Genomic DNA, 12999 nt, shown 5'->3' with positions numbered 1-12999 from the left:
GATGACTTAATTGTTGTGCACCCCTTCTCAACAGTGTTAAATTTTAGGATTCATGTGGCCATATATTAACTCATATCTGAACTGGTCTTTCTTACCAATAGAGAAATGCAATAGAGATGCAGTCTACCTCGTCCTATAGATAAGCCTAAAACATGTCAGAGGAGGGGCCTTAAAGATTCCTGTTTCTGCTGACCAGAAGATATCAGGATGAGTAGCTCAGATGTAAATACCTATAATTCATTGACATGAATCTTATCCAACTATCAGGAAAGTCGTCCTTTTAATTCCTAAATTTGTGTTTGAATGATATAGCAGAAACAGGGGCATAGTTATGAATGTTCAAACATCTCCTTAAACAAAATATTAGCCCTGCTGTCAACTTAGTCTTCATGGATTTTATACAGCAGCTATTGCTTTTCCTCACTCACTCAAGAGTCCACTGGCCTGAGGGCTGGAAATGTTATCAAGGGAAAGAAGAAAGTAGCTTTATCATGTTGCTGATGGGTAAGAGAAAGCAGTGTGTGAGTCAGCACTGCTGGTGGATCACCTCCGCTGACCGTCCACTGAATTCCATTCACTGAAATCAGTTTTCTGGATAAATGACAAATTTATCCACTCACAATAGGATAGCAATAGGAGATGTAATGTACCTGTAACAATCTGGTAATAGTTTTGCTCATGATGGCACCATTGATAATTGTAATACAGCTTTTTCTGTAACATCTTCTGAATGGCCCTCCAGGTGAAATGTCGAGTAACATGTTATTCTTATAAAGTGCAAAGCATTCCAGAAGGTGTTGATATTTTTAAAATTCTTACTTTAACTGGCTTAATATCATGCCCTTTCACCTGCAGATCTGTGAAGTATAAGGCAAAGTCATACCATGAAATAGTTTGTCTGCAATTTTCATTATCTATCATGATGTTTAATTCACTTCAGCTGTAACTTTAGTCTTATGTTTTCACTGATACTGAGAGGAAACTAGGGTTTACAGATCATTAACTCTTCTTAAGTAACAATCCATGTCATAAAAGTGAGGGAACTTCTGCTTTTGTAGAAATAAGCTCAGAATAGCCAGAGACTGGATATACACAGATAGACAAGTGATGTAGTATAGATAATTTGCTGTAGAACCCAATCCTACCTTATTTTTCAGTAGCAATTTTATATAAACATGCCTATCCAAGCATTAAATACATATTCTTAAAAGAATATTTTATTCTTAAAAGAATAAAATAAACATTTATTGTTTTGCTACTGTCCTGATTTTTTTTTCTACGAAACAGCCAAACTAATAACTGATTGATACAGTTATTCAGTACAAACCAGTGCATGATAATGAGCTAATGTTCATTTACTCATGTCCGTATACATGAATTCTTGCAGGCTGGTGAATTGTCTTCCATTCCACAGCTTCCTTGGTATGCTTTGGTTTCTTCTCTTATTTGAAAAACTGTCCTGTGTAATGGTAGTCATCAGATTAATTGAAACTGGCTGAGTTCAATATATGTAATTGTGATTAATTCTCCATGTGGTTTTGTAAGTTCTAGTTGTTAGCACTGAAAATGTCTGTTTTGAAACTTTTCTCAAGATCTCCAGAAAATTAATTCTTAAGTTGTAATCAGCATTTTTTATCACAAGTAATTTGATCTTTATTCTTGCTAGTAGTACATTTATACAGACAACATACAAAGAAATAATGAAAATTTCCATTTTATAGCTATAGCATCTACTTAATGGTTAGGATCCTATTGTGCTTTTGTCCACTTGGCCTAGTTGTGCTAGGAGCTGTATTGTTACTAAAGAAACAAACAAAAAAATGTAATGTCTGGCTAAAAGAATTAAGAATTCACTTGGAAAACCTTTTTTGTAATTATTTTTTTCTATATATCTCATCTTAGACACCTGCCATTGTTCATTTGAATAACTCCTGCTTTCTATTGGCTCTGTTGATGAGGGTTATGGTTGGAGTGCCTGTACACAGATGCCTGGAGCCATTCCAGCTGCTTAGTGTCCCTTGGCCTCCAGCTCCTGCTCCAGAAGGTCTTCTGCAAATTCTCTATGACATCTCTCTGCCCATGTAGTGCCCCAGGTACTCTAGGCCATCTCAAATGACACTAGACAACCATGAAAATTGACTCAAACCTCTAACACACAAATTACTGCTGAGGACCTTAGGCACCTTATTTACAGAAAAACACCTAAATTTTTTGACATCTACACTGAAATGTATGAATCTAGAGTCAAAAGGCACCCAAAATCCTGGGCAAGCTTGTTCAGGTGAGCTTTATCTGATCACAGTATGCCATGTTATTTCAATTAATCCTTTTATTTATTCTTGTTAGTCCTCAATTGCTCATTAAACCACCTGATAGTAAGCTATCTAGTGTTTCACATAGTCTGTTCTGAAAGACAGAATTTTAGCTTCTGAAGAAGAATGTCATTTCAGTCTACTATTATGACAGAAGAAAATCGTATAATATATATATCCACCCTTGCCAAGGGAGAAAGGTCTAAAAATGTACATGAGGATAAGGTAAAGGATAAAATCATTTGAAAATAATCTGAAAAATTATTTGTAATGTCTTGTGGAGTGGGTTATACCAATAACCTCCAAAGGAATACAGCAGATGAACAGAAAAGAACAGTGAAATAAAAATCCAAGTAGATCCATAGCTCTAAAGAACAGATATTGAAGATGCTCCTACTATAGCTTTAGAAATATTTTAAGTGAAATTTTGCTGGTAATTTTTTTTTCCTGAAATTTATATGTTTCTCTTTCATTATGATTATCATCTGTTTCTGCTTGTAGCTATGCTGTCATCATGGATGGGTGAAACAGGCAAAGAACATGAGTCTCTAAACATGAATCATATTTAATGTGACTTGGTTCTGTTATTTCAACTACCTAGACAGAAAGAAGAGTACAAGCTATTATTCTGGGGTTTAATTTTGCTCTCATTTGTTATCTTAGAAATGCCTGACTTATTTACTTAATTTTTTGAGGATGATTTAAATCTACAGTGAGATGTTAGCAAGACATGCATTTTTTAAGGACAAAAAAGATTAAATATTTTTTTTAACAAATCAGGTTGATATTGGGCATAACTGTGCTAGCAGGGTTTGCACCAACAGACAAGAGCCAAGCTTTTGCTCCTGTATTCACCTGGAACCAGGAATAACTGTAAAGAAAAGTAATCACTCATGATAGAACTCATGTGAGAACCTGAGTTGAGGGATTTTAGCTGTAAAATGCACTCCCAGATATAAAGCAAGATTTTTACAGCAGAGAAGACTTTGTCTTTAATAATGTAACAAATTAGGAAAAGGATATTTATTAAGGGACAATTACATTTAGGACCTGTACCTTGCTAAATAAGAGGAGGATCAAGGATGAGAGCACACACTGCTTCAAGTCCCCAGTGCTTACAATTAGTCTCTTTAATAAGAGATTTACGTTAGGGAGAACCAGTCAGAATAATCCAAACCAGATGTAAGTTACAAAGATGGAGAAATGGAGATATTCAGTATCTATTGCTCTAGCTCATTCCCCAGTTCTCTTTTATTCAGCACTGTAGGTATATCAAAATGTTGTACTTGTTGTATTAAATAAAATTGGTCAGGGACTGCAGCTGTCCTACTTCCCAGAGCAGAATAGCTATATCCAGGCTGCCTGCTGGGAACAGTCCCTAGACTATGCTAAGGCTCAAATTGGGGTCCAGCATTTTTGTGAAGATTCTTAGTTGGGTCAGTTCAAATCTGTGATGGCCAGGAAGCATGCTAATGATGGAACAAAATGGACAGTGTATGCTAGTGCTTGGGCCCACAACCTGGTTTTGTTGAACTGTACCTTCCGTGAAAATTTTAGTTATTTCTACCTGCTTCAGTAGTTAGCTTTCTGTGAAAATTTTGTTTGCTTACTAAGTGGTTTTGAATGCTACATAAATAACTACTGAGAAAAAATGTCTGGATTTTGAAGTAGTAGTATAATAATAAGCTGAGGTAATTCCTATTTCTAATATTCAAACAGCAACTGTTTTGATCCTGAGGTAGTAAAGGTATCTCAAGAAAGCACAAAGGGTAAGTTAAAGCTGTGTGGTGCTGGCTCACAGCCATTTTACTGATTCTTGCTCCTGTTCAATAAGAAGAATATATATATTTATTTCTTTCTGTGTTCAGAAGAGTTGGCTTAGACTGGAGAGAAATGTTGTGTTACTTCCATCAGAATTTCAGGCTGCTGTTTCGTTGGTAATTCTGGAGTAGAATGAGTCTGCAGTCTTCAGAGTTTTAGCGCTGGATCTTGGGCAGAAATCAGTTGGTTTGACATAGCAGTGTGTGCATTGCTTGTGCTTTCTGCATCATCTCAGTGATGTAAAGGCAATATCTTACTAGAAATCTCATTCTCTCTCTGAAAATTTCACTGAAAAAGCAAAAAAAATTAAAAAGGGGCTGACGTACTTCACACAAAACTACAGGGGTTTTTTTGCCTTTTTTTTTTTTTTTCCCCCCAAAAAACCACAGGGCACTATCACAAGGGACTAAAAGAGTTGTAATCCTAGTTATCTAAATATGAATCTCCAATATAAGCTGGACTTCTAATTTAGAATACACATTTTTGTTAAGGATCTTTCACATTATTGGAAATTAAACCCTGCAGGAGATTCTAGCCTACAGAGGCATGGGTAGTTTTTAATGAGATCACTAAAGAGAAATGCTGTATTTTTAAGTATTCAGGTATGTAATACTAAGCATAGGAATAAACTCTAGCATAGTTTATTTCTCTCATTTGAAAGAGTTCAAAATAGTCATGCTTTAGAAAAAATTCTTCTAGGTTTGATTTGATTAGGTAAATTGGATTCACTGCTGGGCTCCTTTGGGATTCCCTCCACAAGCACTGATGATACACACATAAATGAAAGAGAGGAAATGTTATGACTGAGCTTGGTTCACATTGACTGCAACAGAGTGTCATCAAGATATTTTTATTGAAAAAGAATAAAATAAAATTCATAGAAAATCAATGTTTCCCCTGAACGTATGTGATGTGTAAGATAAGTAAATACGATACTAGATTTTTGTTGAAAGAGAAGCAATATCACGTCAGTTTCAATAGTGTAAACATAAGTTCTCTTGCCTTTCACTGTTCATCACTCATGAGAGATGAAAACATTTGTAACTTCCTGTAAACACAGGAAAGTAAAAAAGAATCCAGCCTTCGCATTTAAATCAGATTTACTTACAAAAATTCATAGTTTTTTGAGAACCAGAAGGGACCATTTTGGTTATTTAGCCTAACCTCCTGCCTACCCTGTCCTTGAACCTCTGAATTATTCATGCTTAAGACCAAAAGCTGTTTGATCCAGAATATTATATATGAATTGTTAACAAATTATTTTAATACAGAACAAACCTTTTGTTTTTTTTTTTTTAATGTATGATATTGATAATATAGATTTGTTTGATTCACTTTGAAAGTGTAAATAAAAGTTTTTGATTAATCTGCTATTTTCATACGTTTTGGCCCGCTACACAAATCTGTCAAATTTGTTTTTGCCATGTCAGTGCTTACAAGGTTGGTTAAATTAATTCTTGAGGTGGTTTTTCTTTGGTGCACTAAAGGAGCTACAAAAGTATTTTTTAGTTCCTTTTTAACCACTGTAATAGAACTCATTTCTGTGCCATTCTTTCTGAGCAGAGGAAACAAGAACTGGATTTGGGAGTAATATAACATCCCTTATCTGACTTAGTATTCCTATTTCTGTCCCCAAAGTTATCCCATTAAAATCTTTGGCTAGAACACTAGTCTTGATAATTCATAGTCTACTGGCTATCCAGGACAACCACAATTATTTTACAGAACAGAATATTTTATCTTCTAATATGCATGTAATACAGTATTTAGACTTGAAAATTTACATTTTTCTGTATTTTATTATAGTATATGTTTAAAAATTCATACTATTGCCTGGCTTACCAGATGAGGTATCTTCTTAGGAAATTTATCACTTCTCTTTGTTGTCCAGTTCTTGTAGCACTGGAGGGTTTATCATTACCATTTTGTGTTTTATGCTACTTTTCAGGTCATTGATAAAAATCTTAATTAAACTGGAAAAATTACCAGACCCTATAGGACTGTACAACAACCATACATTCTTAGTGATAATTTTCCTAACTATGCTTACACTCAGATTTGTCAGGAAGCTTCAAGTACCCTTATAGATGCCTCTGTAGCTGCTGTAAGCAGTTATTTTTCCTTACTGAAATGTTGTATAGTATCAAGTCATATATTTACAGAACCTTGTAAGTACTTTATTACAACAATGTAACTTCTGTCATGCAAATATGTATTTTCATTCTAAAAGATGAAATTTCACAAAATTTAATAATGGTACTTTTGGGTATTATAACCTTTTTCAGAATTGCTGTTTGTGTCAAAGAAAGCGTTCCACTAAGCCATAGGTGAAAATTATAAGGAGCTTTTAGACAATTGGGCAGTGAGAGATCTAAGCTGGAGGCCCAGCTTCCCAAAGCTACATAGGCAAGGTGTGAAGTTGGAGACTCCCAGGGATCTTTGAGTTGTCTTAATCCTGAATCATTCACCTGTGCACGTGTACCATGGTAGTGGTAAGAAAACATAAATTTTCTGGGAAAATAAAATGCTACCAGCAGAGGACATGTTTTTGATATCAAATTCTTACTTCAACAAACTTTCACCAAAATTAAGGAAAAGATCCAGTAAATCTAGCCTGGAATACTGGCATGTCTATTTCAATCTCACAACACTGGTGACATAACCCTTGCCATAACTCAGTTAATCTAACATGGTTGTTAGTATTTGCTGCTATTTTCATTGAAATTAAAAGACAACGACGCATAATTAAACCCACAGCATTTTTTTTTTTTTAAGACAGAAATTTAATAGAATGGAAAAACTTTTTGGACACCAGAAGGAAAAAGAGATTATTTTAGCCTGTGATACAAAGAGAAGAACATTTATTGTACTAGTTTTTGGGGGCACATGGTATACAACTGGTATACCTCCTTATTCAGCTGGAAGACCCAGTAAGCATATACAACAGAATTCTCCAGATATAACCCGTGTTTCTTTTCCTCTTAAATAATAGCTTTATAAAAATTGCTGCGCAACAGAATAATCATTTTAAATGCCTTTTATCTTTATTTCTAATGTGAATCAAGCTAGCTTTGAAGAAGTACATGGATTGGATAAATTTAATGAAGAATTTATATCAGATTTAAGCCATGCTTAGTAGAGAACCAGTACTGAGATTTGTGAACTTATATGGAGACAATATTTCTTCTTGTACAACTAAAGAGACTGAAGACAATAACAAAATCCAAATTACAAATGAGTTTGTTAATTTCTTAATCTCTACTCTTTCAAGTACGGTGAAAAGTTTGGAAAAGTTGAAGAACACTTTTTCAAAGTTGAACCTACATTTAAAGCAATTTAGTGGGATCGTCTGGGTTTTTCAGATTTCTAGTCATAAGTCAATAATGCACAATAAGTAGAAAGGAAATTAAAAAGAGGAACAAGAACATAACTACTTTGGGCTGAAATTTAGAGAAGAAGCAAAATATAAAGACCTTATTAAGCCAATACATTTTTAAGACTGAGACAGAGATACAGAATGTAGAGAGGGATGCATGTTCTCAGGCTGAAAAAATGTATATATAAATGGCTTTATACTACGGAAACTTTGACAGCAGCTCTTGTTTGAAAAATCTGTCTTGCTGGAGGTTCATTGCCACATTTATGCCACAGAACTCAGGGATAAAGAGTACCCTATCATACAGCTGGCTTTGGATCTGTGTCATGATTCGAACTCGGCCAAAAAAATAGGAAAAGTGTCCTGTTTATCTGGGTCTAGTTCATTAAACTGGCTGTGGGGTTTTTTTCCATAAATACTGTGTTGGCAGAAGTATGGCATGGATTACACAATGAGCAGGGAGCAGGGCAATTATACAAAGGAACTTTTTTTTGTCTTGACTAGGTAGTTTGTCTTTCAGGTAGCATATAACTCTCTAATAAAACTTTTGAATCGAAAGTGCTGCATAAATTGGTTCTGCTGATTCAGTGGTGAATGGCATTCTCCTGCTCTTATATAGTGTTGCAAGTGGCTTTTATAAAGTTACAGAGATTTATCTGAGTGATGTCTTTGTAGTGGTGATTAAAATATTTCTTCTTGGCAATGTACAGTACTTAATACATCAAGTAGTCTGGGACGTGACTCCATATTCTGTAAATAAACTGAGTATATTGCCCAAAAATATGAACCCAGTATCTTACTCGAACAACAAAGCAATGACATTTTTGAAGGTATAAAACAATTGAGTCTGTTTCACACTAATTAGTAGCTACTTTCAGGAGAAAAAACATCTGATTATTAAATTAAAGAATTTGAGCCAGGAAAGTTTTAGCCAGTGTAAAGAAGTCCTGCTAGATTGAAGCAAGTGCAATGCATGAGACTGCACCAGCTGATATTTTGGACTAGACAAAGTTATAAGAATTCTTACCATTTGTAAGACCCTGTTTCTTTAGATATTATGAAGTTTATATCTATCTGATATGTAAACTGAACTGAATCTGGATGGGACAGAGGGCACATTGTGTAGGTATGTATGACAGTCCTACCACTTAGTATTTAAAAAGCTGCATGACAGCATTTTTACATTTGATAAATAAGAGAGATTAACATTATTCTGGTAATTGCTCAGTTCTGCTCAACAGAACAGAGAAATAAGTTAAACTTTGAGATCTCTACCTGTTGTCTTGTAGACCATACTGGCATGGTTGGCCATGTCTATTGTGATAAATAAAAAGGAGCCAGAGAACAAGCTTGTGTACTGGACCCAAATCACCTACACTGCTTAGGCCAGTATCAGCTATCCCTTTGCTTTTTTTTAGGTCACCCTTATTAGTTCTCCAAAAACAATGCCTGGATGTGATTTCGGAAATAGTTCTCACTAGGCTAGCATTGGCTGAAACTGTACTAGCTTGGTCTGCTGCTCCGTGGTCAGGCATTTGATATTGTCCCAACACATATTTTCCTTCAGCTGGTACCAGATGCCAATGTGACACACCCAGAGCACAGAACGTGTGTTTTGGATTCACTAATACAGAGCTGCGGCACAGCTCTCATACTATTCCAGATATTTCAAACTGAAAAATCTACAAAGCGATAATTGTTTCTTAAGGCCATGTGGACGCCACATGGGTCTTGAAAAGATCCAGGGCCAGTTGCTATGTAGCATGGATGCTGTCTGTCTGCTTTAAAGGGGATTAGCCTCAAGGAGTGAGGAAATGTCTGTATCCATTCCACTTGGCCTCTGGGCCAGGAATTGGTGCCTGATCTTTTTTTATCTAGCAATAAAGACACAGACCTTTCATATTTTTTTTTTAATTAAAAATGAAGTATACATCTCCAGATACCACTCTTTTAAATCTGCCTGTAAGCCAAGAAAAAAAAAAATCAGAATTCTCTTTCTGTGGATCCTGGAGTTTTCTTTTTAAATCAGATGATTACTAGAGAGACATATATGAAATTTTGGGTACTCACTGAAGTTCTCCGTCTGTACTGCTAACTTGCATATTGTATCTTGCCTTTAGCTGTTGCAGGGCAAATCATTTCCTAAATATGATAAATGGGATCTCCGACAAACAGGCAGCGGTGGAGGTGTAGATGAACAAATTAGTGGAGACTGTGATGATGAAGATGGTTGCGGAGGATCAGGAAGTGGAGAAGTCAAAAGAGTCCTGAAAATTACAGACTGTAAGTCCATGATTCTGTTTTCTTCATGCATTTAAATAGTGAATTGGCATATTTTCCACTAAGAAATATCACCAAATTATCTTGGAAAAAGAGTGGAAAAGTTGTCTGTATAATGTTTCCAAGATTTACAGGAATAGGACTGCAATTATAGGATTTCTATGAGCATAGTACAAATATGAGCATCAGTTTCATCATAATACATGTTAATACATATTCGGCATAATGTAGCCTGACCTCAACACAGTATTTTAGTCAAATAAAAAGTGTTACAATGACATGTCCCTGTGAGTTGCCACTTAAACATAAAAGGTTTGGAAGTTAAGCAGAGAAATTGTTCTAATTTTTCATGGAACTATGGGAAAATGCAAGGTTTAGTTGTGGTAGCTGAATTTCACAGAGCACTGTTGGAACCGATGTACTGTAACCCACTCAACATCAATGCCATTATTACTTCTAATAGTTCTTTGTGTTTTCCTTACTATTTTGTTTTTGTTTTGCTTTGTTTTTGTTGCTTTTTTTTTTTTCTTTTCTGAACCACATTTGTAACAATTTTCTTCAAAAAATCATTTGTTTGTACACTTCAATGGCATGGAGCAATCGGATTGAAGCACAAGTTAGTTAACTACTTCTCTGAACTGGGATGTTATTCTACACCTTGTACTTCTCTTTTCAGTGTAGAAATATAGGCAAAGATAACAGAAATAGATGCCTGGTATCTTCAAAATTACATTTCTTCATTTTGCCTTTTTTTTTGCATTTTTTTTCCTGCATTTTGCATTTTTTTCATTTTTCTGCATTTTGCATTGCAAAATTCAATACTAATAGATAAGAAATAAAGGTTGGTGTCAATCCCTGAATTTATCGGTATTTACTCAATTTGAGTGTATTCTAAGTTTCCAAGCTTAGGTGAGAACCCAGGTCATTCGTGACTTGACAGCGAAAAGGCAACTTAAAAATGTGGCCATAGAGAAGCTGTAGTGTGTACTTGCCCAATTCTGATTTGAACAACTGGAGAAATGAGACTCTGAGCATCTTGGGGCATGCCTTAGCAGGTCAGTTTGGATTCAGCTTAAGATGCTGTTGCACTGATACTTAGTCTATACATTTTCAAGTCCTGCTATAGCTTCTCTAGATGAGATTTCAAGAGTTCTGCAAAAAGATTTGGACACTTACTTCCTGAGAGTGCCTTTGAAGATTTAACTTTGAAAAAAGAAGTTAGAGATAAAATATTTAAAACCAGATGTACTCTGGAATACTGGATATATTATACTTACTTGATAATGACATTTTATGGTATGGAAAGACTGTAAAATGGTCTTAGAATATGACTAGAGTTATTAAGCAAGTATTAAATGACAAAAAAATTACAAGAATAGTACATTTTCTTTCACCCTTTTCTGCTGCATTGGAATTTTCTTCATATTGATATATTTAGTGTAATCTTTTCAAATTGTCAAAAATATAATTAGCTTTCATATTCTCTTTATACTACATGTATTATAAATCTCTAGAATTATAAACTATGTATTAGGCATACTGCACTTTACATGTAATGCTGTTTCATTTGAACCTTTTCTAAGATATAACTTAACAAAAATATGAGTCCATATTGTTCAATATTATGACTTGTGCATATATCTTGATGTACTAGGACCTTCAATGAACTGTTTTGATTTTATGGATTTTTGTTGGCATGCATTTGATATTTGGAATCCTAGACAACACTACTTTGTTCTGGGGTATCACACATGTTTACTGATATGGCTTTTCTGTCCAATAGAACTGTTAAAAAATTCCAATTAGTAAGAATTTTGTTACAATATGCATCAGGAAAATCTTTTTCTTCAGATAGCACTTAAGTGTATATTTAAGATAAATGAAACAGCTTGTAGAATCCTTCTTTTGCATTATTGTGATATATGAGTAGGACTTCAGGAATTAAAAGTGAAATTGAAAATGAAAAAAAGTAAAATAAGTATGTTTTAGCAAGCAAACAAAATTATCTTCTCAAGATTTCTGATTTTACATGAGGAACTAGAATTAAAAAAAATCAAAGATAAACATCATCACAATTTAAGCTCGTGACATTTTCTTAGCTTCAGGTGACTGGTATCAATTTCAAGCTAAGTAAGTCAGATCCTGAACTCCTTGTTTTTAAACTGGAACGTTAGATTTACTCTAGTGATATTGCTTACTGATCTTCGAATAGCATGAGTGAACTTCAGCTACACCTAGAGTTTGACTACAGTATGTTTGATCCTCAATGTTAGCTTGTTAGTTCTAGTGCTTTTTTGTGCATCCCAATGTTTTTAGTTGCATACAAATAGCCAGAAATGTCTGACTACTCTTCTGTATTTAGATATGGTTTGTATTTTATCATATATGTCATGGAAGACAAACAAACCTTGATTTGTTATATAGAAACTTATATTTGTGGTCCTAAGTAAGCTGATATAAAAAAGAAAAAAAACCAAAACGCACACTTGCACTATGAACAAGATTGAAAAGTTAGATTTGTTCAAATCCAACCCTTCATAAGCTTCTGATCTGCAAATGCTTGTAATCTTACTCAGAAGTCAAGCTCAAGAATTGCTGTACATCTGTGTAATTTTATTTTGTTTCTTCTGATATATAACAGATCATTGTTGAGGTTTGCCACTGTTACATGCTGCTTCTATGCATTATAAAACACTAGCTTATCAGTCTAACATGACCATATTTTTAAACTGAAAAACAGACCTCAGCTGCAGTAGAACTGGACAGGTAGAGACACAACGGACTGAGATGGCCAATACCCACATAGCAACTTAGAAATCATAACAGAAGAAAAATTACACACATTAGAAATATCAGCGGTCTGGTATTTCATTGTTGTTAACTTTCAATTTGTGAAAAACAGTAAGAAAACCATAAAGACAAAAGACAGAAATAAGGTGAGGCAAAGAAAATGGAAATGTGGGTCATAGTCCTCTTTCTCTATAGTACAGAGGCTTAGTCTTCCATCTATATTTATGCAAGGGTGACAGTAGACATGTAAAAGACACAAATGACATCAGGACTGAACTGAAGCACCAAATAGTTTGAATGTGTGAACATGAAGTCAACTTTCAGTGTTACAGTTTTAAACGCATACTCTTGTTACAGACATTTTGTCTAAGAAGAACTTCTAAGTAAAAAGTAAAGTAAAAAAGTTAACTAAAAAACTTT

At 34.5% G+C, this 12999-nt stretch overlaps 1 protein-coding gene across 2 annotated transcripts in view; it reads left to right on the top strand.

The window, feature by feature from the left end:
• GPC5 (glypican 5) overlaps window positions 1-12999 on the top strand; it is a 768836-nt gene that overhangs the window by 423812 nt on the left and 332025 nt on the right. For both annotated transcript variants that reach the window (XM_087758947.1, XM_087758946.1), the window contains exon 7: window positions 9630-9792. In XM_087758947.1, coding sequence (XP_087615073.1) covers window positions 9630-9792 — 163 coding nt within the window. The remainder of the gene's footprint in view (window positions 1-9629; window positions 9793-12999) is intronic.

Source organism: Nipponia nippon, unplaced genomic scaffold (genome assembly GCF_047370975.1).
Source record: "Nipponia nippon isolate SJK-2023a ecotype South Korea unplaced genomic scaffold, ASM4737097v1 scaffold_2, whole genome shotgun sequence".
Lineage (NCBI taxonomy): Eukaryota > Metazoa > Chordata > Aves > Pelecaniformes > Threskiornithidae > Nipponia > Nipponia nippon.
The sequence above is the reverse complement of the archived record's forward strand: the minus strand, read 5'-3'. Positions and strand labels throughout refer to the sequence as shown.